This window comes from Vipera berus, assembly GCF_964194415.1.
Source record: "Vipera berus genome assembly, chromosome: 6".
NCBI classification, from domain to species: Eukaryota; Metazoa; Chordata; class Lepidosauria; order Squamata; family Viperidae; genus Vipera; species Vipera berus.
The window spans coordinates 11,317,458-11,337,780 of record NC_138208.1 but is presented as its reverse complement, the minus strand read 5'-3'; the positions used below and the strand labels follow the sequence as shown (position 1 = coordinate 11,337,780).

The 20,323-nt window shown below is 42.5% G+C and overlaps 1 protein-coding gene across 1 annotated transcript in view; it reads right to left on the bottom strand.

Annotated features, from left to right (window-relative positions):
* SEMA3D (semaphorin 3D) overlaps window positions 1–20,323 on the bottom strand; it is a 137,298-nt gene that overhangs the window by 55,890 nt on the left and 61,085 nt on the right. Inside the window, exons 4-7 of the mRNA XM_081331001.1 lie at window positions 18,920–18,982; window positions 12,584–12,703; window positions 9,724–9,817; window positions 499–627 (exon numbers count right to left, since the gene is read on the bottom strand). Of these exons, the coding sequence (XP_081187127.1) occupies window positions 499–627; window positions 9,724–9,817; window positions 12,584–12,703; window positions 18,920–18,982 (406 nt within the window). The remainder of the gene's footprint in view (window positions 1–498; window positions 628–9,723; window positions 9,818–12,583; window positions 12,704–18,919; window positions 18,983–20,323) is intronic.

Below are 20,323 nucleotides of genomic sequence, written 5' to 3'. Positions count from 1 at the left end.
TTACCCACCTCGGAAGGACAAGAGGCTGAGCTGACCTTGAGCCCCATCAGGATCGAACTCCTGGCTGTGGGAATGCAGAGTCAGCCTGCAAACACTGCCCCCTAACCACTGCTCCCCCATGGTTCTAAAATATTATTTTAATATTGAAAATCAGGGACGATTCTCAGCACCACCAGCCTAACAAAATGGCCAGAGACCTAGGACGCGACATATGAATGTAATTATTTGCTCTACCAGACTTCATTATAGCTTTGCTCCCTTCTGCTTCTGCTCAAATCTAAACCTGTGATTCTACCGGTGCTTCTACACATATATGTCTAACACGCAGTTGTATGTGCTCTGAACATAGAACTGAATGGGAGTTCAGTTGGGGCCTGTCGAGATACCTGCAGAAAAAGATCACAAAGATCCCTTTCTCTGCAGACCTGCTCATGACCACATTCAGTAAAGCCATGTTCTGAAGCAACGCGTTCCACAGGAGCATGTTAAGCCTCTTACCGTTTAGCCAGTAGTGTTCAGACATGTCCGTCCTGATGCACTGTTGGTCTTGCGATGTGCCTAGAGATCGGCTCAGCGCCGTGTCCTTGCCAAGGAAATCGGAGGCTGTTCCAGAGTAGAGATACCCATCTGCAAGCATAATATTATTTTAAGATCGCAGAGCAAAGATACCGACCATGAAACCCGTTTCTCAAAGTAGTACCTCTTGGCCCTTAATTGTCAACAGTGGAAGTGTTTTATGCATTTCCAAAACAGCCTTCTCATTATTTCCCCAGGGAGATAGGATTTTGCTTTCTTTTCAGAGAGAAAAAAAAATCACATTGTGTGGGTTTTGTTTTTTATTTATTTATTTAGTTAGTTAGTTAGTTTTCTATACCACCCTATTCCCGAAGGACTCAGGGAGGTTTACAGGGCAATATTTAAAAGACAATATAAAATTAAGATTAAAAAATAGAATTAAAAAGAATTAAATTAATTAATAGCCCAACAATAAAACAATGTTAAAAACTTGAAACTAAAAACCCCCTCAGTCCAGGCCAGATAGATCGAAAAGCCAGGTTTTCAGGTCCCGGCGAAACAAGCGGAGGTCGTTTCCCCCTAAGCAATCCATCATTTTACTGTAACTGAGTATTTTGCTGAAGAAACCATCTGTCAGATGTCCTTGCCACACCCCTGGCTCCAAAAAGAAGCAAGCCGTTGTGCTGCTCACTTCGTAACTTTGTCCCTGGGGTGGTGCAGCCTTTTTGTAGCGTTTTATACATGGTAACCTAGGGACGCGGTGGCTCAGTGGGTTAGGACGCTGAGCTTGTCGATCAGAAGGTCGGCAGTTTGGCGGGTCGAATCCCGAGTGCTGCGTAGCAGAGTGGGCGCCTGTTACTCTTCCCAGCTTCTGCCAACCTAGCAGTTCGAAAGCACGTAAAAAATGCAAGTAGAAAAACAGGGACCACTACGGTGGGAAGGTAACAGCGTTCCGTGTGCCTTTGGCGTCTAGTCATGCCGGCCACATGACCACGGAGACGTCCTCGGACAAGCGCTGGCTCTTCGGCTTTGAAACGGAGATGAGCACCGGCCCCTAGAGTCGGAAACGACTAGCACGCATGTGCGGGGGAACCTTTACCTTTATACATGGTAACCTAATATTCTTTGTTTGTGAATAATGTTCAATACATTTCAAAAGATACATAAAACCTGTTCCAGCATTTGGGAATCAGAAAATGCAGGGCAGCCAACAGTCTCTGGAAAGTTCACAGCCTTCCTCTTAAGGATTCAGAAGCAGAACAACTCCATATTTGGAATTTTTATCTGCTACTTTCAGTCGACATGAACAAAAAGGGATATCCAGAGGTGCACGTCTATGAGATTCTCAGTCGTTCAGGTCCTGGTAACTGGGCTTTGTTTCCTTGAAGACGTTTCACTCCTCTTCCAAGAAGCTTCTTCAATTCGGTTCAGTTCATTCTTCATTCTTGGATGAGGAGCAAAACGTCTTCAAGAAAAAAAAAACAAAGCCCAGTTGCCTTTTGAAAAAGCGGTGTAGATAAAAATAAAGTTAAGATTGTGCCCATGATCACACAACTGTATCTCCATCCCAGTTGTGAATAATAATAATAATAATAATAATAATAATAATAATAATAATAATAATAATAATAATAATAATAATAATAATAATAATAATAAAAATGTTGGAAGTTGGAAGGGATCTTGGAGGTCATCTAGTCCAACCCCCTGCTCAGGCAGGAAACCCTATACCATTTCAGACAAATGACTGTCCAGTCTCTTCTTAAAAATCTCCAGTGTTGGAGCATTCACAGCTTCTGGAGGCAGATTGTGGCCACCATCTTGTATTATTTTTTTAAAAAAAACACACAAACACTGGGCAGAAACCTTTGCTGGTACCTCCTTTAGCAGACTCCATTGGTGTTGGGCAGCTAATAAATTTAAATACAAATAAATAAAATAAAGTTCCTAAAATCAAAAACAACCAAGGGAGAGATCTATAGCTCTCAGTGCAGTGTGGTAAATGTTACAACGCTACAAAATATTTTTTTGCTGCAGCATAATTCCTTCTGCTCATATTTTTCTCTAAATCAGAAAAATCAGAACTAAACTAAAAGATCAACTTTCATAAGATCAAAAAGACTACAAACCGTAATACCTGAGTTTAAAGAACAAAAAGAAATGGATGAATTCGTATACGAATGATTAATCTTTCACTTTTTCATATTTTGCATAGCACTTTATTTGCACGGGAACACATGACGCATATATATTTATCTGTTTATGAAGAAAGCTTGAAAATACATCTAACATATTTTCAAGTTTGCGGAAATTATTTATTTATTTATTTATTTATTTATTTATTTATTTATTTATTTATTTATTTATTATTTTATTGGATTTATATACCGCCCTTTCCCGAAGGACTCAGGGCGGTTTACAGGGTATTTAAAACAAGAAATACAAAAGTTAAAAACAATTTTAAAAATTACATCAATCCCTGAAAAAAATAAAAACCCCAATTAAAATTAAAATTAAGATTCTCAGCCTGGGCCAGAGCACTCGAAGAGCCAGGTCTTCAGGTCCCGGCGGAATGAACGAAGGTCAGGGGCAGTCCTAAGCTCCACGGGCAGCTGGTTCCAGAGGGCAGGCGCCCCCACTGAGAAGGCCCTCCCCCTGGGTGTTATCCGGCGGCAATCTTTTACCGGCGGCACCCTGAGAAGACCCTCCCTGTGGGACCACACTGGACGAAGGGAACTTGATGCTGGCAGCAGGTGTTCCCTCAGATATCCCGGACCCAAGCCATTTAGGGCTTTATAGGTCATCACCAGCAATTATTTATACCTATCCAACCTTCCCAAATAATTAGGACAATCAAGGCACTTAACAGCTCCTCCACTAGACTCAAATAGTAAGATAAAAGTATTAAGACGTACAGAGAGCCAGTATGGTCCCCTACCCCCGGGCCGCTGTGGCCTTTTCGGAATTGGGCCACATGCGTGGCTGGCCGGAGCATGCATGCACACAGCTCAACTTGGATGAGTGGTGGGCTGGTGGGCACTTCACGTGTGTGCATGCCGGCCCACCGCTTGCGCAAGTTGAGTGGTGCACATGCACACCAGCCCGCCACTCGCTCAGCCCAGTTCCATTCTCTCCCCCCCCAGCTGGGCCGCCAAGCAGCAAAGATTGGGAACTGCTGGTCTAGTGGTTAAGGCATCAGATTAGAAACCAAAGAGACCATGAGTTCTGATCCTGCCTTAGACACAAAGCTAGATGGATGACTTTAGACCAGTCACACCCTAGGAAGGAGCAGTGGCAAACAACTTCTGGGGGGGAAAAAAACTTGCCAAAAAGCCTGCACGGTTTATTGAGACAGTCACTTGGAGTCAATTGTGTGTGCACACACATTGAAAACAGCAGAAAGGCAGGATGAAGAACTATCTCTCTCCAACAGTGCAAAAAAATGACTTTGGGTGTTTGGAAGCACCATTGAAAGAGATTTCTTTCTGATCTTCAAGTCCAGACAGAGTCACAGTGAGAAATACGACTCCCTAAGATCTCCCTCCCTCAATCCCATACCTATTGAAATCTCATACACGTGCAACAATTTTAGGAGGAAAATTATCCACATAGGCAAAATTGTCTGCTGATTTTTTTTACACATGTTTGATCTTAATTTATTTAAACATTTCTTGGCTGGTATTTGTGGATAATTTCTTTTTCCATAGTCATCTAATGGTAAAACAAGCCGTTTTTATCCAGGATAAATTTCCAAAATTAAGGCTTTAATCATTCAGTCTGAGTGAATGGGTTGAGAGCGAGAGAAATTCCACTTGGAGGGAATAATCAAGAGCCTCGGTGAGAGAGAGGTGAATAGTTTGCAGAACAAAAATGCAGAAAAGAATGCCTAGGAACGAGAGAAGGAAGGAATGTTTGCAACAACAGAAATTATGGAGAGGTGGAGTCCACAGCATGGAAGTAAACTAGAGCTGGATTTATTTTTCTTCACTCCTGTTTTTATATTTTTTCCCACTTAATACTTCCTGCTTCTCCCCACCCGCTTCTTGCATAGTGTTTACCTTAAAGAAACACTATGGGTGTGTACGTGCTCATGTGCATTGTTGATGCTACTATATCAACCTTCTTCAAATTAATTTCCTGCAGATGTTTGGATGACAGCTTGGAGATCAACCAAAATATCTGGAGGGCATCAGATCAGGTTGGGTTTTCAGAGGCAGTTTGGGTGACTTATATTTGAAGCATCAAGCAGGAGTTTTAGTTTCCCGGACTTTCTTAACATGCCTTATATTTTTCTATCAGTGGCTGTGGATGATAGGAAGGAAGATAGGAAGGAAGAAGAAAGGTAGAACATCAGGGTCCAAAAGAAGCTACTTCAGCAAGATAAAACAAGGAACTGTTACCAAACCGAGTGGATTCCAGAGGATTTATTTCAATAAATTATATCTCGCATGAATGGAATGGAATGGAATGGAAAGGAAGGGAAGGGAAGATGTATACAACAATTATTTTCTTTCTATCCGTGGTGCTTGAACAAGTCCAATTTTGTTTCTCTCTCTCTCTCTCTCTCTCTCTCTCTCTCTCTCTCTCTCTCTCTCTCTCTCTCTCTCTTCCTTCCTTCCTTCCTTCCTTCTTTCTTTCTTTCTTTCTTTCTTTCTTTCTTTCTTTCTTTCTTTCTTTCTTTCTTTCTTTCTTTCTCTTTCTTTCTTTCTTTCTCTTACAATAACAAAAACACATTCTAGCAAGTAAAATTCCATAATGAAGAAGGAATAGCATAATGAAAGTCTGCCTATTGACAGACAGACTAAATGATGGATAAGTCAAAGGGCTAAAAGAAGCAACCCATCCCTGCTTTAACTTTTGATGACAAGGTCCTTTCAACACTAGCCTTCTTCTTTGTTCTCCCCCACGTCTGTTATTTTGTGTAGACCACTTGGGAAAAGCTGGTGATTAAAAAGTAAACTTCAAATAGAGGGGGGGGGGGAAAGCATCAGCATCAAAAGTGCTACGTCTGACATGTAAGAGTCGGCTTTTGAAAAAGAGAATCCAGTCAAGGAAGGATTCGTATTATATGGTTTAATTTGGCATCATTCAATTATTGCTTGTCCTTTTTCAAGAGTAGTTCTCACAATAAACATCCACATGGAAAGAAATTGTGAAAGTTCTCCATAAAAGTGAAAAGCTTTTGAAAGAGGAATTTCTTTGTTTTGTTTTTGTTCCTGACACTTCTGTGGCCTGTCTCTCCACATATAAAAAACCTGAAGATTAAGGGCTTGGTTTATATTTTACCATGGCTGCAGGGTGTCTACTTTAAGCTGCACTAGCTCTGACTGGGTGGGAAGTTCCTCTATGGTTTTCATGGAAAGCATGACAGGTTCCCAGTCCAGATGTTTGTGGTGATGTACTGAAAGCTTTGCAGGCCACAATAGGAGCACTCTACCATCTTAAAACAGTTTATTATAGGATGGTGTGTGGAGGCCTTTAATTTGACTTGGCCTTGGATAAGGAGTGCCAGGGTCAAGCTAAAGTCACAAAGAGCCTATATCTAAATGACAATATAGAATGAGTATTTTCCAATCCAGATCTCCACTGCTTCTTGAATTAACACTGGAGAGTTCAACTGAGTTAGAAATAAGCCCTGAATTGGAGAGACATAGTGAGAAGACATCCATCTCTTTGTAATCCTCCTCCTCCTCCTTCTCCTCCTCCTCCTCCTCCTCCTCCTCCTCCTCCTCCTCCTTCCTCCTCCTCCTCCTCCAATTCTTGCCCTTCTGGTGGACTCAACCATTGTTAATTGATATTATTGTAGTCAGGGCTTTTTTCCTCATAGAACGCTCAGAACGGAGTTCCGGCACCTTTTTTGGATGGAACCTTGTAGGGTAGGCAAGGCAGGTTGTATGTCATGTGTGAGTTCCGGCACCTTTTTCTTTTACAAAAAAAGCACTGATTGTAGTGATCTAATTAGATCTGTACTGATCTAATGCACTGCCACAAATTCAGATTCCTTGCTTTGGCCAGGCAATCCAAAGATGCCAACTGTGTTCCTTGCTTTGGCCAGACAATCCAAAGGTGCCAATTGTATGGGAAAAGAGGCGAATGTTACATCTACAGGCCTTTCTTAAAAGGAATTTGGGGTCCTTTCAGAGGGTGACTAGAAAAACCAGGATTTATTGATTATGATTTGCAAATCATCAGTATTGTGGCCAGTATCAAAAAGAAGCTAGAGCCCAATGGTTAATGACCTAATGGGCAAATTGTGTATCTCTAAGAGACACGATGTCTTAACTGCAAAATAATCAGCCTTAAGTTTGCTCATGCAATTCTTAATTCTTCTTTAAATGGCTAGCTAGCTAGCTAGCTGGCTTTGGATTAAAGGTGTATAACTAGGCTTCCATAATAAAAGTTAAATTGCAATATATAAGCAGATCTGGTTGCTTCTGACAAGCTTTTAATGTGATTTTGTTTACCAGATCCTGCTATAATCTGTTCTGTTGTGAGGAAGATATATTATTATGCGTACATCCAGGGTGCAGCTTACAAGATATGATTCAATTCAATTCCACCCCGTGAACCATAAATTTCCTCTGCCTTCTCCATGCACAATTTTGTTTTGAAGCTTGATTAGTGGATTTCTTACAGTTTTAAGACCAGAGAAAAGTGATTATATTTCACTGGCAAAGACTCATTCTCAGATATGGGGATTTTCAGTTCAGTTTTGCGAATCTCTAGTATTAGAAACATACTTTAGGAAGTAAGTGAATCAGAACTTAGCTTTACAGATTCAGCTTTAGTTATCTTAAGCTTCCACTCATTCAGCTCTTTAAAATGTCATCTGCCCTGTGACATTTCCAAAGAGGACAAGATATCTTGAGAAATTTGCTATCTACTGGAATCTCATCAAGAAAAGAAGACAAGAGATTCTCCCAATAATCATGTAAATAGACCTTGTACTACCACTTCGAAAAAGTAAGGCATTTCAAGATAGACAATCCCTACTGTTTTGGGTTCTTTCTTTCTTTCTTTCTTTTTTAAAAAAAATAATAATGGATGACTTAGACCTTAGAAAGGTCAAGATTCAGAATTATCCACCTCATTATCTGAGAATAAAGGGCGAATATTTATCATATTCTCTTTTTGAACTGTGACCAATCCTTCAAAGAAACAAGACTATAACATCTCTTCTGCCATAAATTAAACAGGGAAAAAATGTCAGGTACATTCTTTTTATCTTACAACAAGATATTATAACTTGATGGACAAGTTAAATGAAACTGCCCCCCCCCCAAAAAAAAAGGTAGAAAAGCAGCAGCGTGTCAAAGGAAATTCTTGGTAGTGTTGAAGTGAAGAGATTAGTCTAGCATTCCAGGATGGCAGATATCTGACTCCACCAAGTATGATTCTAAGGCAGGAAGAAGACAGAGCGATATTGTACTTTGACATAGTGCTTTAGGCTAGGATTTTAGCAATACAATAAGGGCGGGCTTTTCTTCCACATGAAATGCACTTAAGCACAGAGACTTCAGAGGTCCCTTTGGAAGCCATGTACAAATACAGTGTATGTCAAAGCTAGGATTTGGCCAGAGAGAGTCCTCGGACTTGCATTTTTTTTTTCTGCAAACTTCTCTGGTTTGCATGGGAAGAGCTGCACTTCTCTGGTTTTGCGGTGTAGTTCTCTGATTAAAAAACAAACAAACACACCAACAGTCATACATGGGGCACAGCCCAGACAAAAATGTATAGATTTGTCAATATAGACAAATCGGTATTGAAACCTGAGCCATAGTAGACATTCAGACAGGCTTTTAAAGAAGTTAAACAGACCTCATATGTTTTTTTTTAAGCATAATGAATCTGCAGGCAGATCACTGAATTTTGATTCTTTCCAAATCTTGTAGTCTCAGAAGCTAATTTACAACATTATGGTTGAAAAAGCTTTGTTCCACCATTGATCAATAGTCTTAGCTGTTGTTCTTCTGAATGTGACTTTAAGGCGAGAAAGAAGGTCAGTTTTAGTATTTACGCCCTCACAATCCAATTCTTAATATTAAATTCTTGTAGAACATAACAAACCAATTGCATTTCCGTTGCTATGCTTAAGCAACAGATTTCATCCACTTCAATTGTGTTAATCTCTGAACTTGAACGGTGCAGTTTTCCTGTGCCTGCAGAAGTTATATGTGCATGAATAATCTTATTCCACCATTTATAATAATCTCCTTAAAATATTTTAAAACAATTAATATTTGTTTATACGCCATCTAGATTGTCAGTTGGCAACGCATTTTAAACTCTTAACATTTGCCATGGAAACTAAGAGTGTCTGTCTTTCTCTCTCTTCTCCAAGTCCTTAACAGATAGTGCAAACCTCTGTTCTATGCATGGATATTTATTTGTTAGTTGGTGAGGTTTATGCCCAGCTTTTTTAGGGGCTCAAGATGGCTTCAGTGATAGAAATTGGCAGGCAGAGGATAGCAAGTTGTATCTTCCAAGATAATTTAAGAGATCAGCCAAGCAGGTGTTTTTGCAAGCTGTCCTAGAAACTAGAAAAATCTACTGAGCTTGCAAATGTTTTCTAGCTAAGGCAAGCGTCTGCTCCTCCTGATTATTTTTACGTGCAATGCAGTGAAAAGAGTCTGCTGCTCACTCCGTGAAGCTTCTCAGGAATATGAATTACTAAACACATCTGTGAGGCCGTACCAGGAAACACTGGCCTTACTCCAAAGTTTTCACTTAATCATAACTCAACAGTGTCATTTTACCGTAACAAAAATGATACAAAGTTTTATTGATTATAATGTATAGGCCCACCAGAAGGAAGGCTTTCTTAGTTCCAGCCCTGCAAGGTAGGACATGCTTCCAGAACTTTCCTTCCCCCTCTGCCCCCTAATATATTTCCAAGGAAGATATCTTGCTCCCATAGTGTACACTGATTAATAATGGTCAATCTGAGCAGATAAGCATCTTGATCTGAAAGGAGGAGCTTCTGGAGAACGTAGACCTCTGCTCCAGGACTTCCTTTCTTTCTCCCAGCTTGACCAGTTTAGCGAAGACTAACGGTGACTAATCCAGTCTAGTTATTACGAGATCCAGCAGAAAGGAATGAAAGAAGCAACACATTTTAAAAGAAAAGAAAAAATGAGGAGAAAAACTCAAAAAAAATATCAATCTTAGCCAAATGAATAATAAAAAAAATCACCTCAGAGTTCTTACCTGCCATGACAGATGCAAAAGGCTGCTGAGGGTCAAAGGGACATTTCAGTCTTCCAGATTCCAAGTTGTGAGAATTAAATCTGAACGTGACATCCTGCATAGAAAGAAGACACATCCATTAGTTCAATGCTTCAGGTGAGAGTCAGTCTGTATTTGAAGAGAGTCAGTTGTTATATTGTTGAACTAGGACTGAGGAGATCCAGAGTCTGAGGAGATTCAGAGTTTGAGGAGACCCAGGAAACACTTCAGCCATGGAAGCTCTGGAGCTGATTTGGTTCCTGGCCCCAACTTTTTTTTCTCTGTTGGGAGGGAATATTGAAGGAAAGGGTGTTATGTACTTCCTTTTGGAGTTAAAGCCAGATAAAGAAGAGAAGAAGAAGTAGAGCAGATTATGAGTTTCAATCTACTTTACAGATGTCTATAACTAATGTAGAGTTTGCATGCAGGGCTCTGTTTGAAGAAGCTCAACTCCTAGGAGCCTTTGTTCAAATGCTCTTCACCCTTTCCTGATTTGACACAAAGCTCTACAGATACAACATTTGCTGTCTCCACTGCTGATTTTTCCTGTCAGAAAAAGAGAGAATATTCTCTTTTAACACTGGTACAGCTGAGGATGGGCCAGGAAAGAGCTGAATGTAATATTCTAGCAAGGTGACTGAGAAAAAAGAATTGCCAATTGGGTGCAACTGGAGACATGATTAATTTGGTTCGCGTACACATCCATTGACTAAAAGGTAAAGGTAAAGGTTCCCCCGCACATGCGTGCTAGTGATTTCCGACTCTAGGGGCCGGTGCTCATCTCCATTTCACAGCCGAAGAGCCAGCGCTTGTCCGAGGACGTCTCCGTGGTCATGTGGCCGGCATGACTAGACGCCAAAGGCGCACGGAACGCTGTTACCTTCCCACCGTAGCGGTCCCTATTTTTCTACTTGCATTTTTACGTGCTTTCGAACTGCTAGGTTGGCAGAAGCTGGGACGAGTAACAGGCGCTCACTCTGTTACGCGGCACTCGGGATTCGACCCGCCAAACTGCCGACCTTCTAATCGACAAGCTCAGCGTCCTAACCCACTGAGCCACCGTGTCCCTTTGACTACACTGATATAATTATAGCCAAACACATTATTATATGTATTTTAGACCAAAGCTAGCCTGGTTAGCACTTCCCTTGCCTATTTCCTGGCTACATAAAGACTGTTCGCCCCAGTCACAACCTACCTGTCCAGCAGTGACAGAGTAAAAGAAATACTGCAAAAGAAAACAGGCTTTTAAAAGCAACCCAGGAAAGTATTTTCAGTTTTTAGAAAGGATGGAGGGTGCCAGAGCAATTCAGTTACGCTTCAGTGCAGAACAGAGCCAAGTTACACAACATAACAACCTCCAGCAAATGTTTGGAGCTCTGATTCTTCTCGTTTCCAATTGGCCCAACTCATTTATAATGCATTCGGTCCAAATTAATCATTTTAAATGGTGCCCTTCCCAGGTCAGCGCATAAAAAAGAACTGGGAGGGAAAAGAAACAAAGGGCCATGAACAGTGTTTGCCCTCTGGAATCAACGTGATCCAAGATCTTTAATGCTGTGCAGAACCAAGATCAGAGAAGAGCCTTCAGTTGTGGATGGCTACAACTCTCCCACAATTATGCCCTTTTAGAGAGCCATCAGCTGGCCAGTTTTCTCTGGGAAACTTAACAACCTGAACAGGACGGTGACAGCTTCCAATCCTTCTGCACTTACATCGGTGTGTTTATTATAGGTATGGCCAAGAGACTTCTATGGAATTTAGATTAAATTTGACGTGAACTTTAGAGGCAGCTGGCCTAGACTCGTAATCTCATTGTGCAAAAATATGCGAACTTCTTGGAAAAGGATTTAAAAAGCTTAAAATCAGGTCGAGAGGAATCTGCTCTCCAGCCAGACATTTATTTTTTCTACAGAACGTTATCGGCAGGTAGCCCCGAGGCTGACCAGTAGGTAGGGTAGGGAGGGAAGAACGGGCGGCATCGAGATTAGAGTCTAGACACCGCCAAGAAATTGTGGTCATATTTCTTGATAATTAACCAAATTAATACAGCAGTTACCTAGCCTTTCCAAGATACAGACCAAAACAGAAAAAAGTGGTGCTACTGTAGATTTTCCTTATTTACGCAGAGGGGAAAAATACAGTTCTAAGGCAACAGAGATAAAGTATTTCTGCTTTGCTTTCCATTTTGATTTAGTGGGATGATGGCCAAATGTTTCAGTTTCACAGCAGATGTTTAGTAACAATTTTCCTCCTCCTCCTCCTCCTCCTCCTCCTCCTCCTCCTCCTCCTCTTCTCCATCTCCATAACTATTGAATATGTACTCTGCAATTCTAATTTCACCTTTCATCCATAATGCTGAGAGATGGACAAAATACACAGAGTGGCTTCAAGGAGAAACTTTGCTCAGCAGGCATCAAAAGTAGAATGATCCAGCTTTAGACCGAAGACTCTGCCCAGAGCCTATTCAAAAAGGATTGGGGGGGGTGTTCCCTTTCATTTACAACCACCCCCTGCTAGCCGAAGGTCCTGTAAGGCATCTAGGCTAAAATGTGCTCTTGAGGCTATTAATCATCTGATAAAAGCAAGTCTGTACCAAACCACATTAATCACCTCATCTAAGCCAGAGGTTTGCCAACATACCAATATTAAAAAATGTGAGAACATGAGTTCTTACATGATTTGGTAAAAAACGACACACCGCCTGGTTGTCAGCAGTGGCTGTCAGATCATTTTTACAAGGCCTTAGATTCTCTCTCGCTCGTGCTCTCTTTTTAAATTTTCCACGGAAATGATGGATGCTAGGAAAAGTCATGGCCCATTTGGGGAAGGATTAAATTACCTCTTTGTGTGTTCCAAGCTCAATGTAGCCACAGACTGGGTGAAAAGCTCCTGTACCGCAGACATAAACATGAGTCTTGTTGTAAGGCTGAAGGACTCTGATAAAGTTGGCACATTCTGTCTATTGTGAAAAGAAGCACAGACCATATCAACTATTATTAACATCCAGAGGGCAGTTCAATATGCTACATACAATGCTAAGGGAAGATACAAAGAACCCTGAGCAATTGCATTTATCTTGTAAGATCACCAGCTTGTGAGCAGAGTTCATTATATTGAAAAATAACCATTGCTTTCACACCCTGCTTGGAGTTTTTGTGTTGTCTGAATCAATAAAGCCTTGCTGCTCTCCCAAGAAAGGAGGCTTACAAGGGGATGGAAAGGGTAATGAAAACTGGTGCATCGCTTTGAACACCCACTTGCTTATTGTACCCATGAACGCTCAAACAATGGGCTTACTTGTGAATGATAACAAGGTCAAATCGAACTGGCAGAATGTCTTGAGTCAGACCTTGTGTGAGGGAGATGGACACATGTAGCAAGATGTGACAGGAACAGACAATGGCAGGGGGGGAAAAACGGATATTAAGCAGCTTCATCGCAGAAGAGTTACAAACATATTGCCCATCAGATTGGCTTTAATGTTTGGCTTTAGCAGATTTTTTTTTCATTCCCCACCTTCTCGATCAAACCGGTCAGTCCTAGAGGAGATCAACCCTGACTGCTCTTTAGAAGGCCAGATCCTGAAGCTGAAACTCAAATCCTTTGGCCACCTAATGAGAAGGAAGGACTCACTGGAGAAGAACCTAATGCTGGGAAAGGTTGAGGGCAAGAGAAGAAGGGGATGACAGAGAATGAGGTGGCTGGATGGAGTCACTGAAGCAGTAGGCGTGAGCTTCAATGGACTCCAAAAGATGGTAGAGGACAGGAAGGCCTGGAGGAATGTTGTCCATGGGGTCGCGATGGGTCAGAAACAACTTTGCAGCTAACAACAACAACAAGAAGAGCAGGTTTCTGATTACCCTGTGGGAACTAACCATATTCCTTTATGCCATCTCCAGAGCCGCTCTCTTTCAATCAACCACAAAGGACAGCAAAAATTGGCCCTTTGCTGTCATATCAATTTGGAAGTCTTCCCGTCTTAAGTGTCCTGTGCTCAGGTCTTGCTCAATTTCAGCAGGAATCGAAAGAGCTGAGGAACGGACTGCGCCTGAAGTCAACTCCTGCTGACTTCAGAGGACTGATGGTGGAAACTGGGGATCTGCTTACTGCGGATTACTCTGTAATGAAGGCTGCCCTTTCCCTCTAAGCCAGTGTTTGTCACACAGCAGCGTCTGAGCACGTCTTGCTTGATTATTGTCCTCAAAGCTCATCACGTAGCCTCTCCCAACATCTGCTGGGTCAGAGCCCCGCTTAAAAATATTTGTTAGAAGGAGAATGCAAAGGAAGCCTGCTTTATCACAGGTTTCCCTCCTATTCATTCATCACACTGGGGGCATTTCCAGGCAGAGCAATGTACAGCAACTACCACTGCTAGTTTTTTTTCTTAATAGCTTTCCTTTGAATTTTGGATGTATTTCACAGCCTCCCGTGCAGCAAATCCCTTATTCTGCAAAAAATACGGATAGAGATACCAGGATTTTTTGGAACAGAAAACTTCTCTTCACGATCCGAACTTTTTGACTTTGTCCTTCTCTTGTCTCGAGTACAGCCAACTTGGTCAGAAATGGCAGAGCCGCAGAGCACAAGCACCAGCAAGCCGGGCTGAATTCATTTCACAACTCATTTATCCACATTCCTGCTGGAGTGGCCGGCAACAGCAAACAGCCCTGAACCCCACATTTAAGTGTCGCTGGTCTCAGTAAAAAATCCAGGCCTTCCAAAAGCAGGACTTTTGCAAGCCAAAGCTGCAAAGGGCACATTGTAAAAGCAGGTTCGTAAGGAGACTTGGAAGAAAGTCCGGGCAGATGGATCCATGTCGTGGTGTGTGGAGTGGCCAGAACTGGCTGGATAGTGTTTTACTAGCCAGACAAAAACCCCATGATTAGCTGACCAGGATGGGAATATCAGCATGGCTTGGTAGCAGAAAGAGTCTCTGTGAAACACAGACAGCTCTTTGGCTGGCCGCTGCTTGCTGGTTGCAAAGGATGTGGTCTAGAAGGGATGCTGAGCCCTAAGGAGAAAAAGATTGCTGCAACCAGTGGAACAACCTGCCTCCAGAAGTGGTGAATGCTCCAACACTGGAAGTTTTTAAGAAGAGACAGGACAGCCATTTGCCTGAAATGGTATAGGGTTTCCTGCCTGAGCAGGGGGTTGGACTAGATGACCTCCAAGGTCCCTTCCAACTTCTTCTTCTTCTTCTTCTTCTTCTTCTTCTTCTTCTTCTTCTTCTTCTTCTTCTTCTTCTTCTTCTTATTATTATTATTATTATTATTATTATTATTATTATTATTATTATTATTATTATTATTATTATTATTATTATTATTATTTATTTATTTATTTATTTATTTATTTAATTTATATACCGCCCTTCTCTCAAGAGACTCAGGGCGGTTAACAGGGCAATACGTAAAAGACAGATACAAAAGTTAAAATTATTAAAACATGATTAAACAATGCCCATAGTACAAATTTAAAATTAAAGTCATAGTAACAAACCCACCCCATCCCCTCAGGCCAGGCCCGCTTCCTTAAAGAGATGGGGTTTAAGGTCGCGCCGGAAGGAGCGGAGGTCGGGCGCCATCCGGAGCTCTACCGGAAGATGGTTCCATAAATCCGGTGCACCCACAGAGAACGCTCTCCCCCTGGGGGCCACCAGTCGGCATTCTTTGACCGGCGGCACCCTGAGGAGGCCCTCTCTGTGGGAGCGTACTGGGCGGAGGGAAGTTGACGCCGGCTGCAGGTGCTCCCCAAGGTATTCTGGACCCATGCCATGGAGGGCTTTGTAGGTCATTACCAACACCTTGAACCTCACCCGGAAGACAACTGGCAACCAATGCAGCTCGCGGAGCAAAGGTGTAACACGGGAGTAACGGGAGACCCCCGACACAACTCTCGCGGCTGCATTCTGTGCCAGCTGGAGCCTCCGAGTGGTCTTCAAGGGTAGCCCCATGTAGAGAGTGTTGCAGTAATCAAGACGAGAGGTCACGAGCGCATGAGTGACCGTGCGCAAGGCATCCCGGTCTAGATAGGGCCGCAACTGGCGCACCAGGCGAACCTGGGCGAACGCCCCCCTAGTTACAGCTACAATATGGTCTTCTAAAGAGAGCTGTGAATCTAGGAGGACTCCCAAGTTGCGAGCCCTATCTACAGGAGGTAATGACTCACCCCCCATAATGAGGGGTGGGATATCCTGAATATCCCGGGATGCCGGTACGCACAGCCACTCCGTCTTGTCGGGGTTGAGACGAAGCCTGTTCCTCCCCATCCAGACCCGGACCGCCTCCAGGCACCGGGACATCACGTCGAGGGCATCACTGGGGTGGTTTGGGGTCGAAATGAAAAGTTGGGTATCATCAGCATACTGATGATACCCAACTCCAAAACCACGAATGATCTCACCCAGCGGTTTCATGTAGATGTTGAACAGAAGGGGCGAGAGGACCGACCCCTGAGGGACTCCACAAGCGAGAGGCCTCGCGGTCGACCTCTGCCCCCCCGTCAACACCGACTGCGAACGTCCCAGGAGATAGGAGGAGAACCACTGAAGAACCGTGCCTCCCACTCCCAATCCCCTGAGACGCCGCAGCAAGATACCATGGTCGATGGTATCGAAAGCCGCTGAGAGGTCTAATAGGACTAGAACAGAGGAGTATCCTCTGTCCCGAGCCCTCCAGAGATCATTCACCAGCGCGACCAATGCCGTCTCCGTGCTGTACCCAGGCCTGAAGCCCGATTGGTACGGGTCTAGATAATCCGCTTCATCCAGGACCAGAGGGAGCTGATGCGCCACCACACTCTCAACAACCTTCGCAAGGAAGCGAAGGTTGGAGACCGGACGAAAGTTATTCAAAACAGCCGGATCCAAGGTAGGCTTCTTGAGGAGAGGTCTCACCACCGCCTCCTTCAAGGCGGCGGGAAAACTACCCTCACTCAAAGAAGCAGCTATAACCGCCTGGAACCAGCCTCGTGTCCCCTCCCGGGCTGCATAAACCAGCCAGGAAGGGCACGGGTCCAATAAACATGTGGTGGAGCTCAGCCTCCCCATGATCCTGTCCACTTCCTCCGGAGTCACAGGATCGAACTCCTCCCAGATGACATCGACAAGATCACTCGTGTCCTGATCGTCCGATACTGCCCAGTCGGAGTCCAAACCGGTCCGAATCCGAGCGATTTTGTCCGACAGATGTTGACTAAATTCCTCGGCACGCTCCTGCAAGGGATCCTCACTGACCTCCTGGTTGAGGAGGGAGTGGGTCACCCTAAACAGGGCGGCCGGGCGATTATCCTCATCTGGCTAGGTCTACAAGGGTGAACAAAAAGAATGTTGCTACAGCAAAGGGGAGAGGGAGGCTTGCTCCACCACTATTCCTGGATCTTGAGACGATCTGAAGTTTCCTGCAATCTAGGAATAAAATGGCACCTGCAGATGTCAGGGAAAGTTTATCTCAACCATCTGCCATGAGAAGGGATGGAAAGAGAGAGAGGGGGGGAAACAAGAGAGAAGAGCTGGACATAGTTCAGACAGAACAGGAAGAGAGCGGCATCCAGGAACTGCATCAAACAAATACATCATGATGAAAATTTGTCTACAATGACTTCTCAACAGCTAGATTGCCCTCAAAGGGAGGACAATCAGCTGGAAAATCAATTTAAGTCATTTATGGTGTGGGAGTCCGGGAAAAGATCTGGCAGTTGATGTTACTGAAGATGTTTCAATATTGACTTTGAAGAGGGACAACATAGGCTGAAAAAGGGGGGGGGAAAACCATGTCCAGGTGATGTATGAGAAGAAGCAGGTTGCAGCATTTTCAATTCCATCTTCCTTTCTCTCTTCCTGATCATCCTAAAGCAGCCTCTTGTAGCAAATTACATCCTCATAACGTTTCCACTACAACCTTCCACATGCTGTAATGTCATTAGGGGATTGACGATGAAAGAGGGTTTTTTTTTTAGCAAAAAGAAACAAATCTTTCTTCTAGTCAGAATACCAGATGGAAACATAAAAGAGAAAGGAGAGTGAAATGAAAGAATTCAAGTTTTTTTTTAAAAAAAAACATTCTAATCCCTCTTCAGTATACATTGGTCAACCTGCTCCCAAAACCTTGTGTCTAATTCTGGACATCACATTTTAGGAAGGCCATGGACGAACTGCAGCTTGATCAGAGATTTCATTCCAAAGAATGGAAGGGTTGAATGTAGTTGGGCTACAAAGAAGAGAAACCTACAAAAAGCCATTGATAACTTTGTCTAGCATCAAAATTGGACAGGATTACTCTGATTTTTTTTCCCAAAAGACAAAACAACAACAACATGGGTTTAAACCAGGAATGTCCAACCTCGGCAACTTTAAAATCTATAGACCAAATCCTAGAATTCCTTGACCAGTCTTACTATCTGGGAATTGAAGTCCTTGAGTCTTAAAGTTGCCACGGTTGGACATTCCTGGTTTAAACCATTAGATTCTGGTTAAGGAGAGGCTGGATAGTTATTTTTATATCTCCTGGACTAGATGATCTGTAAGATCCTTTTCAAGTTATCCAACTCTGATTCTGTGAAATAATAAATCTTGGAGGGAACATAGAATATATTCAAGTGCGCTTTCCATGACAAAGGGCAATAATGCTTTTTTCTTCTTCGATCTGATTTCCATTTGCATGATTGGGCTGCCATGAGATAGCGGTGTGGGCTAACTACTCTTGGTCAAACCAACATCTGAATGCAACATCTTCCTACAGGCCCTGTCGGTGTCAGGAGCAAAGAGATTTAAAAACATTGAAAAATGCAGAAGAAATCTTCAGCAGAGCATGAATCCAAACAAAAAATGGCTCCTGCTTTGACGGTGGCAACATTTTTGACTAATCGTTTTATTTATTGCTGCAGGGGAAATCAATGTGCCTCTTTTTGTGGTAAAGGACACACAGCCCTTTAAGTGTGGCCAGAAAACCCCTTCTATTTTAGTGTTTGGGGTGGTGCAAACTGGGCTGAGTAAAGCATGAGTCAGATAGCCCTCAGAGACGACGTTATGCCAACACCACCATGAGCTCAACAGCAGAAGCTTTGCTAGATCAAATAAAAGAGAAGTTAACAACCAAATTCATTTCAAGTCACCTGATTCCACCAATGTACAGATTGTAATCGTAAAACTGAGGGGGGAAAAAAGCAATATACTTACATGGGCATCTTTCCCGGCTAGTTTACATAAATCCACTTTTTCCTTTGCTGCAGGCCAAAGTATCTGCAATTCATTTAGACATGGGTCTTAGGATCAGATGATTTTGTTATTCTTGACTTAAAATATATTTATACATTCACTTCTCTATTACATCAGCATCCGAGAACCTCAATGCAAGCATGATACAGTATATTACTAAACCTCCACCACCCTCTGTGCAGGCCCAGATCTACAATAGGGAAGGAGCTGGCTTAAAACGTGGACAGGACCCCTGGTATGTCCCTCCCCCAGCTGAAAGGTGCTGGCTTAAAACATGGACAGGACTCCTGGTGTTTCCCCCCCCCCCAGCTGAAAGGTGTCATTTGCCCCCACAGCAATCTCATGAATTTTGCAAAGATTTCAGTCATGGACAAGAACGATGCGTTAGTTTTTAAAACACTGATTGTCACCAGATTTTCCTGGCTTTCACTATGCTAAAATCCTATGTGAAAGAAGGTAAAATATTTAACAAGCTATTAAGCACATTCAATAAAATAAAATATGAAATCGACAGCTACCTTTAAAATTAAAATTCTTATATAAAGCCCTGAAAGCATTAAAAATGTTTTTGCCTCATGGAGAGGCATCCATTAGTTGGGTGTACTACCTATATCTCAAAACATATATAATTGCAGGAAAATGAAATGCCTGAATATCTTAAAAAATAACTTCTTGTCTTCCATGTCCTCCTCCCATTCCCCACCCAATTGCCTTGGATTATTATTTTTTCCCTTTTTTTTAAAAAAGGGTTTTATTTCATTTATTGGGTAGTTTAATTTGGGGCTTTATTTTTGAGAAAGATTAGGTCTAATGATACTGTTCACACATTACATTCTATGCCTACATCAAAGCGTGCCTTGATAATTAATGACTGTAAAAATAAAGATAAACAACACTTAGAATAAACTTTGAGATCTGGTACTCACATTCACTTATAATGATACTTATTTGTAAATATATACGACTTTATGATGTAATCACTATTTAGGCCTACTCAGAGTATGAATAGGGCCTGCTCCCTAAGGATGTACATTTTGCTATCACTAGAAAAAAATTGAGCCAAATTTATAACTGTCCTTCAATGACATGAATTTTAAATTTTGTCTTTGATTTCAACTGTATCCATTTTATTCTTATTATTTATGTTCTCTTTTTTTCAGATCGTTGCAAACTATCTTCAAAGATGATATAAACAAAAGGGCAGGGTATGAATGATCCCAGTGCCATATTCTGGAGACAGAAAGAGAAGTTCCCTGAGAATGGGCTCCAGCATGAGTCCCAAAACTTGGAAGAATAAAATCTTTAGTCCAGGTGACTGACTTGGATTGGATCCTGAGTTGGTTTAGCCCAGGGGTAGGCAACCTT